Source organism: Vitis vinifera, chromosome 16, assembly GCF_030704535.1.
Source record: "Vitis vinifera cultivar Pinot Noir 40024 chromosome 16, ASM3070453v1".
NCBI lineage: Eukaryota > Viridiplantae > Streptophyta > Magnoliopsida > Vitales > Vitaceae > Vitis > Vitis vinifera.
This window is the reverse complement of record NC_081820.1, coordinates 18,361,015-18,386,127: the sequence shown is the minus strand read 5'-3', so window position 1 is coordinate 18,386,127 and position 25,113 is coordinate 18,361,015. Positions and strand designations below refer to the sequence as shown.

Genomic DNA, 25,113 nt, shown 5'->3' with positions numbered 1-25,113 from the left:
GGACCCGCATTTTTCACATGCGTCCCCACTCGATTGGCGAGACTCACTTTTTATTCGTGAAAAATTAATTTTTAGAAAAGTCGGAGTCGCCACTTATTTTATTTTTATTTTAAAGGGAAAATAAAACAAGAAAGAAAAACCCTAAAATATGACTCCATAATTTTTGGAAAAAGCATGTCTTTGAAAAACCCGAGTCTAAGTCCAAGGATCAGGTTACCTATTGGGAAGGTACCTTTAAAAGGTAGCACCCCTCTAAGCCCTATAAAGGTCTCTACTGATAAAGTTGAGGGAAGTGTGGCAATTAATTAGTTAATTATAGATACCTAAATATGCTAGGTGATTTTAGAGAGTGACATATCAAACACAATCAAATTGCAATAAAGGAGAGTTAGGGTGCGTACCTGAACCGTTTTTCAAGTGCTATCATAAAACATAAAAGTCAGTGTAGAAATGTAGCACACAACATTTGTTTTATTCAAGCAAATCAGGACATCCAAGAATCATGTCAAATATGGATATGGTCATCAATGGCATACAAGTCCATAGAGTTCTTAAAAAATAGATGAGAAGAGAGCGTACCTGGATAGCAAGCTAGTACTCCTCTATGGGAATCAAGAGCATCTCAACAGTAAAATACGAAACAAATTCATGTATATCATCAAGAAGAATAAAAAATTAACATATCAAGCAAACAATATTGAAGAATGTATCATGAATGTCGGGCCCCCACCAAAGCCCTAATTAATTTCGCATGAGTTGATTCCATAAATTCCATGACTTGGAATTATGGAGTTTGTTCATGCCTGAGAAAATTGAGAAAAATCAAGAAAATCGGTTGAAAATCAAATAAAATAGTGAAAATGCATGCCGGAAGGAAAATGGCAGTAAGAGTATGTTAGAATATTTTATACCTAGAAATGATCTAAGATGAATTTTTCAAAGCCAGGAATGTTTAGTTGAAAAATGGTTCAAAAATTCAATTTAAAACAATAAGTTCCCAATCAAAGAAGCAAACAGAGGAGAATGTATGTATAGTAAGGTTGCCATGAAGTGAAGCCGGGAAATTCTGAATAGAAGGTGTCAGCCCCTTAGCCACTTGATTCAGACCCGGAGAAATAGGCCTCATGGGTAGGCCTTGCACCCATGAGAGCCTAGGCGGAAAGCAAGGAAAGCCTAGAGGTTTGGTGGTTCAAACCCTAGGAGCTAAGTGTGGGGATCGCGGACAAGTCAAGCGCTCACTCCGGATAGGCGTTACCAAAGGATCCGGACATGTCTGCCCGGGGAAGTTGAATCGTCCTCCTCTCCCATCTGGCGACAGGCGCCGGATGTGAGATATCCGGGTGGATGGAATGTCGGCAGACAGGATTCCGGATGTGAGATATTCAGGTGGATGGAATGTCAGCGGACAGGATTTCGGATGTGAGGCATCCGGGTGGATGGAATGTCGGCGGACAGGCTTCCGGATGTGAGATATCCGGGTGGATGGAATTTCGGCGGACAGGATTCCGAATGTGATATATCCGGGTGGATAGAATGTCGGCGGACAGGATTCCGGATGTGAGATATCCAGGTGGATGGAATGTCAACGGACAGGATTCCGGATGTGATATATCCAGGTGGATGGAATGTCGGCGGACAGGATTCCGGATGTGAGATATCCGGGTGGATGGAATGTCAGCGGACAGGATTCAGGATGTGAGATATCCGGGTGGATGGAATGTCGGCGGACAGGATTTCGGATGTGAGATATCCGGGTGGATGTGGGATGTCGGTCGGGTGGAATTGCGACTGTGAGAGATCCGGAGGAAGTGGGATGTCGACCAGGTGGAATGAGCGATGCCACAAACTAAGAACCCTCAAGAACTACGGTAACCTCTGCATCTGTTTAACCCCAAGAAAACCCGTTTTACACAGCCTTTATCAAGTTCCCACCTTTCTCAGAATGCTCATAGTCTCCATATCCGAGAATACCAAGGTAAAGAAAGGGAAGAAATGTAGATACAGAAGCACACAAGAAGACCAAGAAAGAAAAGAAAAGAAAACAGGGGAAAATAAGACAGTAGGTGGGTATTTTGAAGCCAGATTCGGACATAAATGGGGGCAAGACCCATTCAAAGGTAAACCTATATTCAGATTGCTTTCAGATGGAACCAAAGACATTAAAAGGAATATTAAAATAGCATAAAACATGAAAGCAAACCAATCTCAACTAATCAAATTGTGGCCCTTGCGTCCACACCAAACGACAAGAATGAATCTTCAGAAAACTAAGAAGTCAGGAAAGATTAAAACTAAATGGTGATGTAGCAATAATCTGGAAAACATACCTGCACGTTCTCCTCTCTAATTGCTTGGTTTCTGGCTGCTGCAACTTTTCTCGACTAAGAAATCTGCTCCCAAACTTTTTTATGTCCTCCAATCTTCTCTCTCCCTATACGTGTTCCAAGTCTCTCTCTTCTATGCCTCTCCTCCAGACGATCCTCTCATGCGTGCCCCCCTTCAGACGATCATCTCATACGTGCTTTTGTTCTTTTCCTTTTCTCCTTATATTCGTATCAGCCTCTCAAACTCAATCTGCTCAAGAGAATCCACTTTCCTTTCTTCTATTTCCCTTCCTTCTTCAAAAATCAGAATGCTCCTCTCCTCTCATGCAGGATCTTCTCTTTCCATATGTATGCAGCCACATTAATTCCTTTTTCCTCACAAAATATTTCTCTTACCTTTTTTAGTGCACATACCTTAGTGAGAGTTGAATGGCAGCCCCTATTTTCTTATCAGACAATAAAAAAACAAAAATAGAGAGAATAAAAAAACAAAAAGAGTTAGCAATCTTGCAACCTATCAAAGATTAAAATAAAATAAAAATAAATAAAGTAAAACAAAATAATTGAATAAAATAGTCAATCCTATGCGGGCCATGCAAGTCATACAAAAAGTGAGTCTAAAAGTGCCTACTGGGCCAAGTGTGTCTAAATGGGCCTAGAGCAGTGCCTAATGGGCCAAGTGTACCTAAAAACTATCCTAAAATTTGAACGGAAAGGCCTAAGTCTAAATTAGGGTTGCCAAGAGTCACAATAAGGGGTCAGATAATCCCTCAACCAAAATCTCCGAGGTGACTCAAAAAAAAGGTAAGTCGTATGAGTAGTAATGGGCCACCAAGGAGTTACTATGGAGCATTAAAAAATGAATTTACAGACATGTGCTAAAGAGACAAAATTGAGGGTCTACAGTTATCCTAAGTCATAATCAACTGGGAAAATATGTATAAAAAAATTTGTAGCAAGATAGTTAACACAAACTTCTAGCTTGCATTCAATAGTAACTATACAATTTTTTTAAAATAATATGACTAGCATCTATTAACTATCAAATTACATGAAGAAAAACATATTTCACAAATATTAAAACAACCTAATTCTTTTTTGCCTAAGTATTTGACTTTCTGGTATGATAATCAATTTATATTAACTTTTTTCTCTAAAGATACAACAAATTATTGGACTACCCAATGACTAAGAGAACAATAAGGCAAAATTTTACTAGCATATAAATGGAGTACAACGAATTCATTAACATGCAAATTATTCCAACATTATTCATCTTCAAACAATCCCAATGAACCCTCAATAAAGCACTATAGACTTTATGTGTTCTCTATACACATAAATGGTATCCCAAACTTCATTACTATTGAACATTATAAGTTGTGTTAGAAGCTTTACCCTATATTTTGTCCTTATCTTATCCTAGAAATTACAAGAAAACATTTCTTAATTGGTTATTATCAGTTGATACTTTCCCAAAAAATACTCAATTGTTTCTTAAAAAACCTATGTCTTGTGAATTCAAAGTCATACTTCATTTGTCTTCTAAGATTGGTTTATAACACAAAGCATGGTAGAGAGCATAGGACAATAACCCATAATTGTCAGTTTTGTAAAAAAGTTCAAAACTTTATAAATTAATTCATGTATTGTAATGTGAGTGTACTTATGTTGTAATTAGTGTAGTGTATTTTTATTGTATCAAACTTTTATAATTAAAATAATGGTGTTAGAGATGCCTTTTTACACCTATTGACACTCTAGTTATGTCCTCTAAACCATCCTCTATATTCCCACCTTCTACATCTTCCCCTATCCTTGTCTCATCTCTCTCTAAGTCCTCTTCACTTTCTTTATCCCTACCACTTCCACCCTTGACTGCTCGCACCCATCCTATAATAACTTATTCCTACAACAACATCTTCAAACCCAAATAGGTCAACCTTATCACTAAGCATCCTCTTCGTGATTCTATTGAGCCTAGTTGTGTATCTCAGGTTACTAAGGATCCTCTTTAACGTTGTGCAAGAGAAGATGAGCTTAATGCTCTTCTACACAATCAGACATGGGATCCTGTGCCTTCTCATCCTTATCAAAATGTTATGGGTTGCAAATGGGTATTTCACATTAAAGGAATTTTGATGGTAGTTGATTACTACTCAAAAAGTGCTATTTGATAGCTTGTAATTAACTCTTTTAAACACTTTTGAGTAGTAGTTATTTCCTTTTAACCCAATTAACATGTTAAGGACCCTTGCAATCAATTCTAATCAAATTGTGTTAAGTTTTGGTGTTTTGATAGCTTTTTGATCACCAAAGCAATCCGAAATTGAGGAGAGTTATTTGGAATCCATGGCAAAGCAATGGAAAGCTCAAATTCATGAAGAACAAGCTTTGGAGCTCCATAGCCCTTTGCCAAAGTCGTTCAAAGTATGCAAGGAAAGAACAAAGGAGAGAGGAAAAACAGAGTAAAGAAAACAGAGGACAGCAGCTGCAGTCTTCTTTTGCACTTTTGGAGCACTTCCCAAAGTCCATTTTCTACATTCTATATACCATTTCAAAGCTCATGAAGTCAACAATCCAATGCTTCAAACGGTGCGCGATTCGGAGTTGAAACAAAGGAGTTACAACTATTGCAAGCAGATCACTCCAAGCTGAAGGAAGAATTTTGCACAGCGCTACGAAATCACCCTTTTGTTGCGAGATGATTTCGCAGCCTTTTTGCACAGTGCTGTGGAATTCCCCCTGAAGTTTCCCATCACGTTGGAAGCCGAACACCACAAGCTGAAAGACCACTTCGCAGCGTTGCGAAGTCAGCCGTTTGCTGCGAAGTAATTTCGCAGCCCTTTGTGTGCGTCTACGAAATCTCGCAGACCTCGTTTTCACCTGCGAAATGGTCCTTAGTGCTTCCCTATATTTGTGCACCGACTCTTTTAGATCTTTTCTTCAGATATTTTTGTATAAATTTCCATTCTTCTCCTTGTAATCCACCAACCATAAGATTTCTTAGTTAGGAAGGTTGGAAAAACGTCTCTATATATATTCCCTTGCATCCACTGTAATAGAGATAGAAGTATGTAATCCATATATAGAAAGATATATAGATATATCATATATAGAATCAACGAACAGAGCACTTGCTCTATTTTTCATATATATTCTTGTTTTCTCGTTAGTTTTCTTGCTAGCCAAACATTCTCTAAGGATTTTTCCTCAGAGGATGAGAGGGTAGGCTCTTTGTCTCTTGGAGTGAGGAAAGCCGGGTAAGTTTCCACATGCATAATTTGGAAGTTTTGTTGTTTTAGTTTTTAATGAAGAGAAAGTGTGACCCGTTAATGGTTTTTATCTTTTTAGTTAACTTAAAACGCCTTTAAATCACCTGGGCCAACACTTGGTAAGGCAAGTGATCTCCGTCCATGGAGATTCACTAGTTTACCCCTTGCGAGCCTTTGGTAGGTGGTTTGAAGGTAGGATTTTCTAGAATAGCCAACACTTGGTAAGCTTTTGGACTCCAAGGAGACATCCATTAGTTATCTCTTGCGAGCTTTTGACGGGTAATCCAAGGTTAAAGATCACCTTGAATGGCAAGTGCTAGGTGAGAGGCATGAGCCATTGCAAGGTGCATCAGTGAGAGGGATTTAGTGTTTGAACCCATTAATGGGAAGCATCTGTACAACACCGGTTGGAGAAGGAATTATATGTTAATTCTCTAATGCGAGGAAAAAGAAACAAGTGACCGGAACTCTCCTTTTTGTATGAGGAACCTGAGCCTAGTGATCTGAAACTCCAAGAAACACTTTTCTTTATAAGTAAAATCAGTTACTATTTTTGGTTAGTTTAAAACCAAACCTTTTTCATTCAAACATCTTTATGTTTTCTTTTAAAGCTAACCTTGAAATGAAAAGGCATCAATTTAGCTTTGAATTAATATCATTTTCAAAGTGAAAACCCATCCCAGTGAACGATCCTAGAGCCACTATGCTATAGTAGCTTTGTCTTTGCTACCTTAGTATATGGTGTAATAGGTTATAAATTTTGTTGATTACTCCCTCAATCAAGGAGCAGCAGCTGGACATGAATCAGCTGAGACACCAATTAGGCATGAATCAAATGGCGTCGTTGCCGGGGATGGTGCCACTTTATAGTGATATCACCTTTCTAGAGTACTTGTGATCTTCATCACAAGTTTGGTGACTTTTCTTTTCCTTTTACTAACTCTTTTTATTTGTCTATTTTCCTTTGTTCATATTTTAGTATACCTTTTCTTTAGTTTTTAGTTTACCTTAATTTTTTTCTTTGAATTGTTTTTCTTTTGTTTTCTTTTGTGTTCTCTGTTTTTAATTCACAAATTGCTAGTCGTGCATGTCATATTGAATACGAGATAGCAGAGAAAGCCATGAACTTCATGAGTTATGTGGCTGAAGTCTCAAGAGGATGGGATGAACCAAATACTCGAGATATGGGAAGTCAGGAGTCCATAGCTTCAAACGGTGCTCGATTTGGATCTGAAACGGAAAAGTTATGGCTATTTGAAGGTGACTGTGCAAACCATGAGCGGAAATGTCGCACCTCCATTTCGCTACTCTTGGACACATTTTTGAAGCACTTCCTGAAGTTTAAATTATGCATACCATATCTCGTTTCAAAGCTTGGGAAGTCAGGAGTCCAGAGCTTCAAACGGTACACAATTTGGAGGTGAAATAAAGAAGTTATGGCCGTTTAAAGACAAGCGTGCAAAGCTGAGCGGGAATTTCGCAGCCGAGACACCATTAATGGGAAGCATCTGTACAACACCGGTTGGAGAAGGAACTATATGTTAATTCTCTAATGCGAGGAAAAAGAAACAAGTGACCGGAACTCTCCTTTTTGTATGAGGAACCTGAGCCTAGTGATCTGAAACTCCAAGAAACACTTTTCTTTATAAGTAAAATCAGTTACTATTTTTGGTTAGTTTAAAACCAAACCTTTTTCATTCAAACATCTTTATGTTTTCTTTTAAAGCTAACCTTGAAATGAAAAGGTATCAATTTAGCTTTGAATTAATATCATTTGCAAAGTGAAAACCCATCCCAGTGAACGATCCTAGAGCCATTATGCTATAGTAGCTTTGTCTTTGCTACCCTAGTATATGGTGTAATAGGTTATAAATTTTGTTGATTACTCCCTCAATCAAGGAGCAGCAGCTGGACATGAATCAGCTGAGACACCAATTGGGCATGAATCAGTAGTATAACTCATTATAAGGCTCGCTTGATTGCAAAGGGATTTCATCAATGACTAAGGCTTAACTACCATGAAACATTTGGCCCAGTGGTTAAACCTACCACCATTGGCACCATACAAAGTATTTCTTTGGCTCATGGTTGGCCTATTCATCAACTTGATCTTAATGATGCCTTTTTACATGGCACTTTAACTGAAGAAGTATTTATGTAGCAACCTCCTTACTTTATAGACACCACACATCCTTCTTCTATTTGCAAACTTCGTAAGAGGGTCTACAATCTTAAACAGGCCCCTCGTGTGTGGTACAATGAGGTTAAGGAGTTCATGCTCTCCTGTGGTTTTGGGAACTCTTGGGCTGATACTTTTTTCTTTTTTTGTAATGCTTTGGGTAACACAACATATTTTTTTTATCTATGTTAATGACTTACTATTACAAGAAATCATGATGACTTCATTCAGTCATTTTTACATTTTCTTTCTATGAAGTTCTCTATCAAAGACTTGGGTGCACTCCATTATTTCCTTGGCACTGAAGCTATCTCCACACCCGTTGGTTTTTTCCTGACATAGCACAAATATATTCTTGATTTGCTTACTTAAATCAATTTATGTGGAACCAAAGAAAATGGGTTTTGGGAAGAAATGGATTAGGTGGATTCAGTGGTGCATATCCATTGCAAGTTTCTCAATATTGGTCAATGGAACCCCTACGGGCTTCTTCCAAAGCTCCAGGGGTTTGAGATAGGGTGATCCCCTTTTCCCCTACCTCTTTGTCATAGCTATGGAGGTCTTTAGTGCTTTCATCAAAAGGGCCGTAGAGAGAGATTTTTTATCAGGTTGTAGGGTGAAGGGTCGGAGTGAAGAAAGGGTCCCAATTTCCCACTTGTTGTTTGTTGATGATACACTGGTGTTTTGTAAACCTTCACAAGATCAGTTGACTTACCTCAGTTGACTTCTTATGTGGTTTGAGGCTACTTCAGGATTGAGAATAAATTTGGAAAAAAGTGAACTAATTCCAGTACGAAGGGTAGAGAATAAGGATGATCTTGCTTGGGATTTTGGTTGTAATCTGGGTAGTCTTCCAACCACCTATTTGGGGATGCCCTTGGGTGCTCCTTTTAAGTCAATTACAGTTTGGGATGGTGTGGAAGAGTGCTTCCGAAGAAGGTTAACCATGTGGAAAAGACTATTTATCCAAGGGAGGAAGGGTGACTCTTATTCATAATACGTTATCAAATTTACCCATCTATTTAATGTCATTGTTGTGCTTACCAAGCTCAGTTAGATGAAGATTAGAGAAAATCCAAAGGGACTTCCTTTGGGGTAGGGGCAATCTAGAGCGAAAGCCTCATTTAGTAAGATGGGAGTTGGTGTGTTTAAGTAAGTCGAAAGGAGGATTGGGGGTCAAAAGCCTTTCCCTTCTCAACAAGACTCTTCTTGCTAAATGGAATTGGCATTTCACAAATGAGAGAGAGGCCTTGTGGAATCAAGTGATTAGAGGGAAGTATAAAGAAGATAGAGGGGGTTGGTGCTCGCGGGAAGTGAGAGAGGCTTATGGTATGGGTTTGTGGAAAGGAATAAGGATGGATTGGAAGTTGGTGAGTGATAGGTTGGCTTTCATAGTTAGCAATTGGAGAAGGGTGAGTTTTTGGAGGGATAGATGGTGTGGGGAGTATCCTCTGTGTATGTCCTTTCCCTCTCTTTTTGCTTTGACAATTGAGAAGGAAGCGTGGGTGGCAGATATATGGGATCCCTTGGCTGAGGGGGGTTGGGGGGGTTGGAACCCCTGTTTTTTAAGAGCATTCAATGATTGGGAGGTAGAGGAGGCGGAAAGATTTATGGAGAGGCTTCAGAGTAAAAAAGTTATTGAGGATGTGGAGGATATAGTGTCCTGGATTGAAACCAAGAGTGGTAAATTCTCGGTCAAGTCTCTCTATGTAGCCCTTGAAGCGGGTGGTTCATCTTTGTTTCCTTTAAGCTTTATTTGGAATGTGAACGTGCAGCCCAAGATTAGCTTCTTCGCATGGGAGGCTACATGGGGCAAAGCCTTAACCTTGGATATGGTCCAGAAAAGAGGATGGGCCTTGGCAAATAGATGCTTTATGTGTCTTGAGAAAGAGGAGAACATAAACCATCTTCTTTTTCATTGTTCAAGAACAAGGGCGTTATGGGATCTTCTTTTTGCTTTATTTGGGGTGTCTTGGGTTTTGTCTTCTTCAGTTAGAGAGACCCTTCTAAGTTGGAATGGTTTTTTCCTAGGCAAAAATCGTAAGAAGGCGTGGAGAGCTGCTCCTCTTCACATTTCCTGGACGGTTTGGAAGGAGAGGAATAGATTGGCTTTCAAGGATGAATCGTTGTCATTTCAGAAACTGAAACACTCTTTTATTCTTACTTTTTGGGCTGAGGCTAAGTTATTCATAGACGATTGCCCTCTAACTATAGCTAATTTTATTGATTGGTTAGGTTCTAAGTAGATTTGTGGTATTCGGTTCTCTTTGTTTTTTGGCCTTTTTTAAGGCGGGTGTATAGGTATTGTATACTTAGAGTCACTATTTTAGCGTCTCTTTTTTAATGAAATTTATTTACTTATCAAAAAAAAGAAAAACCACTAACTGGGAATGAAATGGATCTTTTTCCACTAATGCAACCTATTACAAAAGTTTTTTTAGTGCATTACAATATCTATCCTTAACTCGATCGATCAAATATCTCTTATACAATCAACAAGCTTGCACAATTCATGCATTAGCCCATGGGCCTACACTAGTCAATTATTAAGCATCTACTATGATATCCCAAAGGCACCATGTGTCATAACCTCTTTCTCAAATGGAATCAACCTCTTGTCCTCATTTCATTTTTTGATGTTGACTAGGCTAGCAATAAGGGTGATTTCTCTTCCACCACTACCTACATTGTTTACTTCGGTGGTAATGCAATTTCCTAGTGCTCTTATAAACAAAAATCTATAGCCCACTCCTCTACAACGGCTGAGTATTGTGCCCTTGTTTCCACCGTCGCTGAAGCTCTATGGGTTCGTTCTCTTCTAGTTGAAGTTGGTGTCTCACTACCTCACATATCTACCATCTACTATGACAATATTGGTGCCACCCATGTCGGTCAATCTGGTATTTCATTGTAGAATGAAACACATTGTCCGTGATCATGTTACTAAAAGGGGTTCTCTGTGTAGCATATATTTCCACCAAAGATCAGTTAGCAGATGCCCTCACTAAACCACTTCCCCACCAACAATTTTCTATTCTCTGATCCAAGATTGGTATTTCCAATAGAATTACCATCTTACGGGGGCATGATAGAACACATCCCACTAAATCTCTCATTACCATTTTCAATATGTAAAGACCAGTGCAATCCCATATATTGTGGCTGCATATCTCCATAATTCTATCCTATTAAGAACTTTAGTCAGCATTATCAAACCCATATGATAGGGCTATATATTTGTACCATTCCCTTACTATGTACAAATTAATAAATAGAATTCATTCAATCTGGTTGTTGCATCCATTACCCATCTAATTCATCCTATTTGGTAATTTTCCCTTTTTATTACCCAACGCAGTATGAACACAAGTGTACGTAATTTTAAGCAAGTCTTGATTAGGTGAACAATTTCATATACTATCATTTAGCCTGATTAGCTAGCATTGCTCAAGCAAAAATATATGCATGATCACTGCCATACACATTCTCAATTACCTTTATAATCACTAAAACAATATATTTCCTTATATTTTACAATTGCAACAAGGTGATTGACACATATTTCAGGCTTGCATGGTTCCACAGTAAACTGGGGATAGAATAAATGTGGCAAAACACACAGATAGATGTTAACTAAATCCCAATATTCTGGAGATCGAATAAACTAACATTTACAAAGAAAATGAAGAAGGAAAAAAGAGATTAAAAATAATTTCTTTATTAGGACATGGTCGTTGCTGCAACAGACAACTTCCACCACAGTGGAGTGGGCAATGGCAGAACTGCTTCAACACCCACAAACAATGCAAAAATTCCAAGAAGAATTGGAACAAGTAGTAGGAATTGAAAACATTGTAGAAGAGTCCCATCTCTTCCAACTCCCCTACTTGGATGCAGTCATAAAAGAAGCCCTCCGTTTGCATCCCCCGCTGCCCCTCCTAATCCCACACTCTCCTAGTACATCTTGCATCATTTCCGGGTACACTATCCCAAAGGGCTCGCGGATACTCGTCAATGCATGGGCGATGCAAAGGGACCCCGAGGCCTGGGGGCATCCACTGGAGTTTAAACCAGAGAGGTTCTTGGAAGATGCTGCAAGTGCTGACTACCAAGGCAACAATTTCAACTTTCTGCCATTTGGGTCAGGGAGGAGGATTTGTGCTGGCTTACCTCTAGCTGAGAGGATGCTGCCATATGCTGCCATATGGGAGGATAAGGGTTGATTTTGAGGAGACGTTTTGAAGAAAAATGAGCCACTTCTCGCCATACCAACTGCGAGATTGTCCAACTTAGGCCATTATGATCCAATTGAATGAATATTTTAACTACGTTTGGTCATATGTAATGTACTTCAGAATTTCCCTAATAAAAGTTTGTTTTTTCTCTGAGATCTATAACTTAGAAACCATCATGATGATTGATGTTACTTAGAAAGTTAGACTTCAGTTTTTTAAGATACAAACTTTTGAAAGAACCCTATGATATGAAATTACACCTTTTTGGCATTACTGGTTGAAATTACCTGCTTGCAAGTTCGAGTAAATGGATAGGAATATTTTAGAAAGAAATAATTAGAATAATTTTGGAAGTTGAATGGTTTTGATTTAATATCAATAATTGTAATAAATAATTAGAAGAATTTATATTATGATATTTTAGAATAATTTAATGACAAATATAAATCAAAGAGTGGAAATTGAATGATTTTATGGTATTAAATAAATGGTTAGGGGTATTTAGTAAAAAAATTATAAAACACCTTTTTCTTTTACATACTACTAGTTAAAAAAGATGTGCAATATATATAAGATAGGGCAATATAATTTTTTAAATATTTGATAAATTATAATATAGAAAAATGTTAAACAAAAGAGTTTATATTTAAGAAATTTAAATAAAATATAATAAATTCATATTTATGTATCCTTAATAATAAATAAATTAATAATAAATTCTTATTCAATGGTTAAAAAAATATAAGTTCCATTTCAAATTTATAACTCTATTTGTTCATATGATATTAATACTTAATCTTATTATATTTGTTTTTTTTATAATGAATAATTCTTTTTATTCTCTCATTTATTTATATAATATAATTAATACTTGTTATCTTATTATCTTATATTAATGAATCTTATTATTTTCAATTGATGACTAAATACTTGTTTGATATAAATGAAATTATACCCAATGTATATCATGACTATTGCCTCACAATTATTTTACAATACAATATAATGGCACTTGGATTTGTTGTGCCTATAAGATGGATATGATTTCAGAAGTTTATCTGCAGGGAAAAAAAGTGTGTGAAATCATAGGAACATTTTTTTATATATACAAATAGAAGAAAAACCAAGAGATGAATGAAGTACGAATTTGCATAGAACCCTCCATTTTTACTCTAAGCTTGTCCTTCAAAGAATGACAAATAAATGGGTTTGAGGGTTTTTCTTAATATATATAGAAGGCCAATTGGAAAAAGGGTTTCCAAAAGGCAACATATATAGAATAATGATAATAATGAGAGGAAATGAAAAGGTATGAATTGGGAAGGCATGGATTGAAAAGACAATATCGACATACGATAAGGTTTAACTATTTGTTTAATATAAAAGGAAATTAATGTTTTATAAGGACTTTTTGGGTAGAAAAGTTTTATTTATAAAGTCTTTTTGGATAGAAAAGTTTCAGCCGTTATGAGGAATAAATTGTTGTAAACTGAATCAATGGTAGAAACTCAAAAAGACCATATAGTAATTGAAGGGTTTTTGTTGGAGCATTAATTGAAAAGACATCACCAATTTATGGGCAAGGTGTCAATTGGAAAGTTTTTTGGGATTTATAGGATAATAAAAAAATTTGAAGGGATTTTTAGGTATTAAAAACCTTAAAGGAAAAAAATTTAAGAGATGACTTTCGTGTTCTTTTTTTTTTTTTTTAAGAGAGATTAGAAAGAAGAATCATATTTTTTTTGATTTTTTGCTTGGAGATAGAGATCAACACTTTTTTTATATTTTATAGTGGCAATTTCTAGACAATTTTAAAACTCTCAGAAATTGCTCCCCTTATTTTTTTATTTATTTGTTGGGTTGGGTCAGGTCATCCCGTTTAAACAGCCAAACCCAACTCCAACATCTCCCATTTGCACAAAATGGGCTAAAATAGCTTGATCAATAATATATAAGTCCATTCCTTTCACTTTTGAAGGTCATTCATACAAGCGAATAGGTCATACAACCATGAGAGCAGACCTACAATTTAGGAGTTATAAACTTATTCACCTATTAGGGATATATAGTAGTTCAACCCTAAAATTTATGAGTAAATAATAATAATAATAATCATAATCATGCCTCGTTGTATCCTAGACTTATTTAGTTACATTTTTAATATATAGACTTAATCCCTCGAAGTTGTATACTATCTAATATTATAAGTATATTCACAATTATATTAGTTATAAAAGTAATATAATTGATCAACCATGACCTCATCTTTGTCGATGTAGCTTAAAAAGTCTTCATTTTAAGCTTATGTCTTTTAGATTCAAATTAACTGCTTGCCCAATATCTCTCATAAAGACAAATTATTTGATTTCCATCAGAAACATACCAAAGTAGCAACATTAATTTTTCATCTTAAAATATAGTCAAAAGTACAAAGAGTACGATAATGGACTATTATAAAATAAGCTTTAAGGATCTCATATAGTGAGGATGTAGGGATTAATCATTCACTTTCCTTATTAGTCACATTCAAATACAAGTAGTATGAAATACATGCTATGGTAGTCTCTCTTTACTTTAAGAGTGTATGTCAAGCTTCCACCATACGAACCTTAATCAAAAGCTCTATATCATATCTTACTTGAGTTTTGCATCTATAGTTTTTCTAAAGCTTCTTATGTTAGAAGTCAAGTTTGATTAAAATAGGTAAATGTAATTGTGGGCGATTACATTCGGTTAAGATATCACTTATTATAAAACTCATCTTGATGCTTAATCAAAGCAACACATATTATTTTTGTATACTTTTTACTCATTTATCATTATTAGTATATTGTATCTCATCCAGCACATAAACACATTAGTTGTAGCAGTTGCTTGTGTGAGAGAGTCAATCTCTACCTCATAACATACATTTAAGAGTATATATATATATATAAGTACCAATTATATATTCAATGATATAAATAACAACTACTCAACTCATTTTATCATGTATAGAGTATCTTATATCTAGACAATAATGATTCATGATATATGATCAATATAAATTATAACTCACGTAGTCCTAATGACTTTATATGTACAAAAAACATGTTTCTTGGAATGGATTTTGTGAATAGATCAGCAACCATTCACATGTAGGTAAATATTTCAAGATCACTTTCTTTTGTGCTATAATATCTCTTATAAAATTATTCTTAGTATCTATATGTTTAGTTCTTCCATGATATTTCGAATCTTTTACATAAGCGATCGTAACTTAACTGTGACTATAGACTGTCATTGGCTTAAAAACATCCTTGACTACTCTTAAGCGCCATAAAAATCTTCTCAACCATACAACTTCCTATACCACAGTTGAACATGCAATAAATTCAGCTTCCATGGTTGACAAAGTTATATAAGTTTGTTTCTAGCTTCTCCATGAGATGACACCATTATTAAGTAAGAATGTATATCCGTATGTTGATTTACACTCATCTAGATTGTAGGGAATTAAACCGAATTATCAACCTGTGAGAAACAAAAAATAGAGAAAACACACGCCAAAGAAAAACAATCACATGCATAAGACAGTATTTACGTGATTCGGCAATTTGCCTACGTCCACGGAGTTGCAGGGATATCACTATTATCAGGGAAGAATACAGAGTACAACCACGGCGGCTATAATATTTTCTCTCTATATATAACACGACAACCACACCACACTAAAAAACCCTAATTACAAAAGGTGGTTCCACAATGGGCTAAACAGGCCCAACAAGCCTCAGTAAATCTCCCATTAAAAAGGTCATGCAATATTATTCGGGTTGGGTCGCCAAACCGGATCAAACAAAACTAGATTCCACAAAGCCCGACAAATCTCCCACTTGAAGACTAGTTCAATCACCAACATCAAACCGCTATCCTCCAAGAAACAATCCCTCATCCTTGCAACTCATCCTCCTGTCCTCAAGCTAGAAGACCAATTGAAGCTACGCACAGCTTCAACTTCTCAATAGTGACACCCTTAGTCAACATGTCTGCCAGGTTCTTAGATCCACAAATCTTCTGAAGTATTACCAATTTATCTTCAACAAGGTAACATATAAAGTGGTATTTTGTTTGTATATGCTTTGACTTTGAATGAAAAACTGAATTTTTGGCAAGAAAAATTGCACTCTAACTGTCACTGTGTAAAATGTCCATCTCCTGCTTCTTACCCAATTCATCTAAGAAACCATGTAGCCAAATCATCTCTTTTCCAGCTTTAGTTGCTACAACATACTCAGCTTCTATAGTAGACAAAGTAATAATCTTCTGTAGATTTGAAGCCCATGATATAGTTGTGCCACCTAGAGTAAAAACAAACCCAGTAGTACTCTTTCTACTATCAATATCACCAGCAAAATCAGCATCTACATAACCCTACAGTTTCAAACTTGCACCTGTGAAGCAAAGACATGTATCTAATGAACCTTTTAGATATCTTAGAATCCAATTGACTGCCTCACAATGCTGCTTTCCAGGCCTACTCATGAATCTGCTCACAACTCCCACTACATATGCAATGTCTGGCCTTGTACACACCATAGCATACATCAAGCTGCCAATAGCTGAGGCATAGGGCACCTTGCTCATATGGTCCCTTGCTTCTTTTGTCTTCGGTGACTGTTCTTTACTTAGTTTGAAATGACTCCCCAAGGGTGTGCTCACTGGTTTAGTTTCATTCATGTTGAACCTAATGAGAACTTTCTTCACATAATCTAACTGTGAAGGCTTCAATGTACCATTAGCCTTGTCTCTAATGATTCTCATACCAAGGATTTGCTTTGCAGCTCCCAAATCCTTCATTGCAAACTGTTTGGACAATTGCTTCTTCAGATTATAAATCTCCTCAATGCCAGACCCTGTAATAAGCATATCATCCACATACAATAGTAATATGGTGTAAGAATTGTCAAAAAAACTTAACATAGCAACAGTGATCAGCTTCACATCTCTTGAACCCAATTCTATGCATAAAACTATCAAACTTCTTGTACCACTGTCTAGGAGCTTGTTTAAGGTCATACAATATCTTTCTCAGTTTGCAGACTAGATTCTCTTGTCCCTGAACAATGAACCATTCTGGCTGAATCATGTAAAGGTCTTCCTCTAAGTCACCATGAAGGAATGCTGTCTTCACATCTAACTGCTCAAGATGTAAGTTATCTGCAGCCACCATTCCTAGTACAAGTCTGATTGTTGACATCTTCACAACTAGAGAAAATATGTCTGTGTAGTCAATGCCCTCCTTCTGTTGGAACCCTTTAACAACTAATCTGGTCTTGTAACATTTACTACCATCATGCTCATTCTTTATTTTGTATACCCACTTGTTGTGCAAAACCTTCTTTCCTATTGGGAATTCAGTCAATTCCCATGTCTGATTCCCCAACAAGGAATTCATCTCATCCTTTATGGCTAACTCCCACTTGCTTGAATTCTCATCTTGCAAGGCTTCATCATAACACTCTGGCTCACCACCATCAGTCAACAGGAGATAATTTAAAACATGTGAATAATGCTACAGAGGTCTAATGTTCTTGGAAGATCTGCGAACTTCAACTATAGGTGTACTCAGATCTACTTGTGAATTTACATTCTCCTTATCTTCTTCACCCTTTTTTTGGACAGTACTTTCAGTCAATTCATCTAAGTTGACAAACTCAGATTTCTTTTGATCTATCTCTATAACATCTGACACTATAATTGACCTGTCCTTGTACATAACCTGTTCATTAAATATCATATTTCTACTTATGATGATTTTCCTGTTTTGTTCATCCCAAAACCTATAGCCAAATTTCTCATCACCATAGCCAATGAAAAAATATATTTTTGACTTTGCATCAAGTTTACTACGAGCATCAGAATCAATATGAACATAAGAAACACAACAAAAAACTTTTAAATGTGAAAACTTCACCTCTTTACCGCTCCAAACCTCCTCAGGAAGTCTGAACTCCATGGGAACTGATGGTCCTCGGTTTATCAGGTAAGCTGTAGTGCTAACAGCATCAACCCAAAAAGTTTTTGGTAGTCTAGCATGCAACCTCATACTTCTAGCACGCTCATTGAGAGTTCTGTTCATGCGCTCAATCAAACCATTCTGCTGTGGTGTCCTAGGAATAGTCTTCTCCATCCTAAATCCCTATGCAGCACGATACTCACTGAACTCTCCATCTATGTACTCTTCTCCATTATTTGACCTCAAACGTTTTACTTTCAAACCTGTTTTTGTCTCAACCATGACCTTCCACTTCTTAAAAGTTTCAAATACATTAGATTTATTTTTCAGGAAATGAACTCATACATTTCTGCTTGAATCATCAATAAAAGTGATGTAATACCTTGAACCTCCAAGGAATGCAACCGGAGAAGGCCCCCACAAATTAGTGTGTACTAGTTCCAATTTTTCAGCTTTCGGTGTCCTGCCAGTTTTCAAGAAGCTCACCTTTTTTTGCTTTCCTAAGATGCAACTTTTACACATGTCAAAATCAATGGACTTCAATTTTGATAGTTTTCCTTTTGACAACAGCATCTTCATCCCTTTCTCACTCATGTGACCAAGTCTGCAGTACCATAGGCTTGTATTAGTACTTGCATCAACAACTGCAATTGTGTCTCTTGGACATGAGGTCATATACAGAGTACCAGTCTTCTTTCCACGAGCCAATACCCTAGTTCCCTTTGTAACTTTCCAAGTACCACCAACAAATAGTATTGCATGTCCTTCATCATCAAGTTGTTTAACAAAAATCAGATTCCTCATCAGGTCAGGAATATGTCGAACCTTCTCCAATAACCAAACAGACCCATTGGGCAATGATATCCAGACGTCTCCCAGACCCACAACATCCAAGGCTGAACCATCAGCCAAATACACCTTACCACAATCACCTGTAACATAATTCTGCATGATTTCTCGGTGTGGAGTGATATGAAACGAAGCTCCTAAATCCAAAACCCAATCATCAAGTGGACTGTCTACTGCAAGAAGTAATGCATCTTGTACCTCTTCTGTTACAGCATTAGCAGAATCATCTTCATTCTTCTTCTTAGGACTTTTGCATTGCCTTCTAAAGTGACCTGTTTTCCCATAGTTCTAGCATTGTACTTGTTGGCCTGATCTAGATTTGCTTCTATTTCGATTAGAATTTCTAGATTTTGATCTACCCCGGTTTGAATTTCTGTCATTACATCTGCCTCTTGTCTCAAGGTTTAAGGTAGAACCAGATCTTGAGGTTTCGTCTGCATCTCTTCGGCGAATCTCCTCATGCATGATTAAATCTCGTATATCATTGTACTTGATCTTTTCCTTTCCCGTAGAATTGCTTACTGTCTCCTCATTACCTCCCAACTGTTTGGCAAAGAAGCCAAGACGATCAGAGCATGAATCTCATCATCAAAATCAATTTCTACAAACGACAATTGATTTGTGATTATATTAAATTCATGTAGATGTTGTGCTACTGATGCACTCTCTGTCATATTCAAATTGAAAAATTTCTTCATCAGATGCACCTTATTGTTTGCGGACGACTTTTCATACATACCGGACAAAGCCTTCATCAGATCTACTGTGGTCTTCTCCTTTACAACATTGTGTGCAACAGACCTAGACAAAGTTAACCTAATAACTCCTAGAACCTGTCTGTCAAGAAGCGCCCATTTCTCAGCCTTCATACTCTCAGGTTTTGTCCCCAAAAGAGGCAGATGCAATTTCCTCCCATAGATATAATCTTCAATCTGCATCCTCCAATATGCAAAGTTTGTGTCATCGAACTTTTCTATTCCCGACGTCTTTCCTACTTCCTCTGCCATTGCTCCCACTCAAACCTAACCCTAGGCTCTGATACCAATTGTAGGGAATTAAACCGAATTCCCAACCTGTGAGAAACAAAAAATAGAGAAAACACACGCCAAAGAAAAACAATCACACGCACAAGACAGTATTTACATGGTTCGACAATTTACTTACGTCCGCGGAGTTGCAGGGATATCACTATTATCAGGGAAGAATACAGAGTACAACCACGGCGACTACAATATTTTCTCTCTATATATAATACGGCAACCACACCACACTAAAAAACCGTAATTACAAAAGGTGGTTCCACAATAGGCTAAACGGGCCTAACAAGCCTCAGTAAATCTCCCATTAAAAAAGCCATGCAATATTATTCGGGTTGAGTCGCCAAACCGGATCAAACAAAGCTAGACTCCACAAAGCCCGACATAGATCACCTGCCCGATGACATATAAATAACTCACTAAGCACAATTCTCGCTGTGTTGGGTCATTCCTAAGAGCAAAAGACCATCTAAAACTAGGCAAACCGCTCATAATTGGAAGTAATTGTCCATAAGTCAAACCGAGCAGGTTCCACCGCTTGGGTGGTCTTTAGTCCTCTTCATTCCCACGCAACTTCTTGCCTTGTGAGGGTTTCCCGAGGCCCTAGCGTTTATTTCATACATCTTTTCTTGCTTGTGCTGCTTGTGTTGATACCAAGACAAGGTTGGTTACAACTTGCAAACTTTTTTTCAACATAACATACTTATTGGCTCTCCTAAACAAATCATTAATTGTCTCCGGTGGCTTTTTGGAGATAGATTCGAAGAAAGGGGTCCCCGACCCAATGCTACATTTGAAGGGTTGTAGCAGAGCGTCCATACTGCACGTTTCTACCTGGAGCATTGCTTGGGTGAACTTGTGCATGAACTGGCATAAAGTCTCACTCTCTATCTTCTTCATATTTTGAAGGCTGCTTATATTGAACTTCTATCTTGTTGAGCACAAATAGTAAGCTACAAAGACTTCTGACATTTTCCTAAATGAATGAATACAATTAGGGGGAAGTCGGTGGATCCAAGCTAGGGCGATGCCTTGGAGACTTGCTAGGAAGACCTTACAAAGGAGCTCATCATTGTCGATATCAAGCATCATCATTTGCCAATAATGCATCAAATGATTGAATGGATCATATGTACTATCATACATGACGAACTCATGAATGGTGTACCCTCTTGGGGGTTCATACATCAAAATATATTAGGCGAATGGCATTGTCATCATGTCATTCAAATGATGAGTTGCGGCTCCCAAGGGCAACTCATTCAAACACTCATGAGGGAGCTAAACTACCAAGAACAAGGGTCGAACCATCCCTCCTATGACCTCAATGTGGGGCAACCTCATCTGTTGTCGGCTACCAGGGTTCGAATATACTGGGGATTGGGGTCCCTGTCGAGAGGTACAGTCTGCCTCGTCGATGCCTTTACTGACCAGAATTCTCGGGAACCTGGGGTCAAATGGGCGACGTCCCTCATGGGAGTTTAAAATGGTGTGGGGAGGTTGACCAAGAGGAACTACATGATTTAAAGGCTCCACCACGTTGTCATTGTCTTGTTGGCGTAAATGATTAAGATTGCTTGCAGATTGATGAACATTTGAATGCGAGCACGCTAATCTTTGAGTTGTGTCAACAACAAGGCATTTTCTTGCCTTAGCAACTCAGTCTGAGCAATGATGGATTCTATTCTTCTTTCCTGCTCCGCTTGTTGCCTTTCAAAATCCTCACGGAGAGTTTCTGAAGCGGTAGCCCTCTAAGAAGCTGTTGTACTAATTGAATACCACGACTGACTATTTCCCATTCCGAAGCTTCCAATTCCAAACAAAAAGGGGGTCTATGTTTGGTTCAAAGTGAAAGTGATACTTTGATGTAGAACTCTTTCCACAGACAACACCATTTGTTGGAGTTGAAAATTTCTTGAGCAGTAGTCTTCTTCTCACGACGCGTTCTTTTTTATCTGCCACACAAGGTTCACCTGGTTTTACCTTGAGATAAACTTCTCCGATGGTTAAGTTAGTTGGGGTTTTTCTAAAAAAGAGTAATTTTTTTGGTACTGTTGTCTCTTACCACCTATGGCCTAGCTAGTTGCACTCATATATACTTCACCTACCGATAGGCATGGAGATTCTAGGGACACTTTCTTTGTCATTTCAAGCAGTTACAACCTCAAGCGCTAACCGTCTCCACTATTCCTCGTGGATAGCTCTTCAATGTTCTACTTTGCCACTTTTCTTGTTGGGCCATTCAAGCTAGTAGGGCTTTAATCCTGGCCCGAGCTAGCCCAACTCATATGATAGTCTTAGATAGGCCCATTACCTCTATTTATGGGGGTACCCACAGTAAGGGGATGGTATGGCCAGTTGTAGCTATGTCGCTAGGATTATGGGTTTGATTGATGGGAGAAACTTGTGGATACATGGTTGGTATGGGCATGGGACTGTTGGGTGATGGCCAACTACAAGGGATTGGACGACTAACGAAGGCTGAGTTGAGATGTCTTGGGCAACTAAAACTGAGCTATAGCAAGGGGAATGGGACATATTGATGGGTTAGAGGAATGGGTGCAATTGGTTGATGGCTTATGGGAGATAATGATAAACGATTGGTGCATGGAATATTTGAGATGTATTTGGTAAGTCTTAAATTATGTAAAGGTTATGTAAAAATATTTACAAAAACATATGACATATATATTTTTTTGTTATTGATTAGAAATATTAATTTCATGTTTTAAAATACAAATTTTTATGTAATGTCATAAAAAAATCTTTGTTTATGACTCCATGGGATATTAATAGAAATATTGGTTTAGAATTCTTTTTATATTCTAAAGTATGGAATTAATAACTACGGTAAACTCGAATTTTTATTTAAATTTATGGATCATGTAATGTTAAAAGAAAAAAAATATTTTAGCATGATTTAAAATCTTGAAATGTATATTTAACAGTAATAATGTATTAATCTTCGATGTACTCATTTAATAAAATTGGTTAATATCTCGATTTCTATAATTTATAAAGCGATAATTAACAAAAAAAATGATTAAATCATGTTAAAACATAGTTATAGAAGAGCTTGTCTTATTTATTATCAAACCCTTATTATGTTTTATATTTTAAAGAAATAAAACCAATTATTAATTAATTTAAAATCATGAATTCGTCTTCTAAAAACAAAATTTCCTTTTTACAATTCTAATTACACTTAAAAGAAATAATAAGTTCAAGCAACAAGGAATTCTAAACTAAAAATCATAAATTTATGTGATCACATCAAAATTTCATAATCGTCCTCCTAGAAGTTCCCAAGGAAGAATCAAAGACTATAAGTCAATGAATTATGATAATTTAGTTGGATAGTAACTTGTACAGGTCAATGGCAGAATGAGGGGTGTACACTTATCTTCACATTTATTTTTTTTCTTGGTATTTAAAAACATAAATTTTTTTTATATTTCTTATTTACATTACTCATTACAAATGGAAGTAAAAATCAAGCATTAGTTATCATTAAATCAAGACTCTCTTGTTAGCAATTGTTGTGCCAGCGGAAGTTTTAATGCAAACAATGTTAATTTAAGAATACTAGGATAAAATAATCAACACAAAAGGTGCATGAGGTTTTAACGTGGTTCGAGCAACCATGCCTATATTCACGGATGAGAAATAACCATTCCACTATACAATAGAGAATATTACTGAAGATTGAACCAGATGCAACTATTAGGTTCCTGAAACATCCCATGTTTCCCCACTCCTATCTGTACCTTACTATAAGCTCCCTCGCTCCATTGGGTATCTTCTATTATCTCTCACATTTCTATCCACCTGGTATATTCTCTATAAGCCCAACTCCATTTCATGACTTTTTCCCCTCATAACCTAAAATATTTATAAAAAAATTCCTAATAACTTTCCTTATTCAATAAGGAAATCTAATATTACTATATCAAAATATTCTATACAATATTCTTAACATAAAAATGAATATACACTAATTGGGAATTTGGGATACTATCCAACAACAATTTTTTATCACGCAATGCATTATGGACATAAGTATAATTTTATGCGATATTACCTTTGTTTTATAAGCAATTCTCGTTTAGGTGAACAATGTCATATATTAGTATATTACCATTTGGCTGGCACGGTTTCACAATAAACCGGGGATAGAATAAATGTGATAAAACACATGGACAGATAGACAGACAAGCATTACCTAAACCCAACTATTCGGGATAGACAGATAAGCATTACCTAAACCCAAATATTCGGGAGATTAAATAAATAAGATCTTGATTTTCATCGAGATTCCACAAAAGCTGTCTGCTCATAAAGGATTGTTTATTGGCGTCAACAAGCCCAATCAAGCTAAGCTCTTATTAATTAATCCTAATACTTGTAAGAACAAACTAGTTGAGTATACTTAATTTCAGTCCACCCACAGCATGCTCCACGCTTCTATATTCAATTATTCATCACCGTCCAAGCAATTAATCACAAAGAAGAATAATCCGACTTCCATATTATATGGTGCCTCTATTTCACATCTCTTGGCAAATCTTTAGTTTCAAGTCATTCGCTCATAAGCTTAGCGGGTGTTTGTAAACTAACTTAATAAATTAAAGTAATTTAATAGCTTAATTCAAGTTATTAAATAAGTAAAGTATATTTAGTGAAATAATTTAATAACCTAACTTGAAGTCTAAAATAACTTTAAGTAATAAATAAAAATAATTAACTTATTCTTAAATTTATATTTTCTTTTTACATTTTTTCCTTATTTATCTTAATTATCTTAAGGACCTTTTTTACCACTGCATGACCTTCATTGTTAATTGATCTCCTTTGTCCTAATTTTAATTTATATGGACAAATATGTCAATTCAATTATTTAAAATAAATTTTATCAAATAATTTTAATACTTAAAAGTACAAATTAAATAATAAATTTTAAATTAATAACTTAAACATAATTCAACTTTAAATCAATATTTTAAATCATTAAATAAATAATAAGTATTAAGTTTGAAGAAATAACCTCTTTTTTATTTATTTGTATCGAATTCTCCTAAGTACGCGAGTTGCTTGTGTTTATATAATAATTGTCCTTGTTAAGCCATCAACTTACAAGAATCGCAAAAAGGAATAATCCAAGCTCGATGATATATAGAGCCTCTATTTTACTTCTTCCCAAGCTCTATTCTTCAGCAAAC

At 36.4% G+C, this 25,113-nt stretch overlaps 1 protein-coding gene across 1 annotated transcript; it reads left to right on the top strand.

Annotated features, from left to right (window-relative positions):
* The first annotated feature begins 11,551 nt into the window (after nucleotides 1–11,551).
* On the top strand, nucleotides 11,552–12,001 carry LOC104882127 (flavonoid 3'-monooxygenase). The gene has a single exon (XM_010664158.1). It carries the CDS (start codon nucleotides 11,552–11,554, stop codon nucleotides 11,999–12,001), a length of 450 nt encoding a protein of 149 aa, XP_010662460.1.
* Nucleotides 12,002–25,113: the final 13,112 nt, after the last annotated feature.

Bases quoted from the DNA above. Each gene is read 5' to 3' on its own strand.
- LOC104882127 (XM_010664158.1), top strand. From the start codon at position 11,552: ATGGCAGAACTGCTTCAACACCCACAAACAATGCAAAAATTCCAAGAA.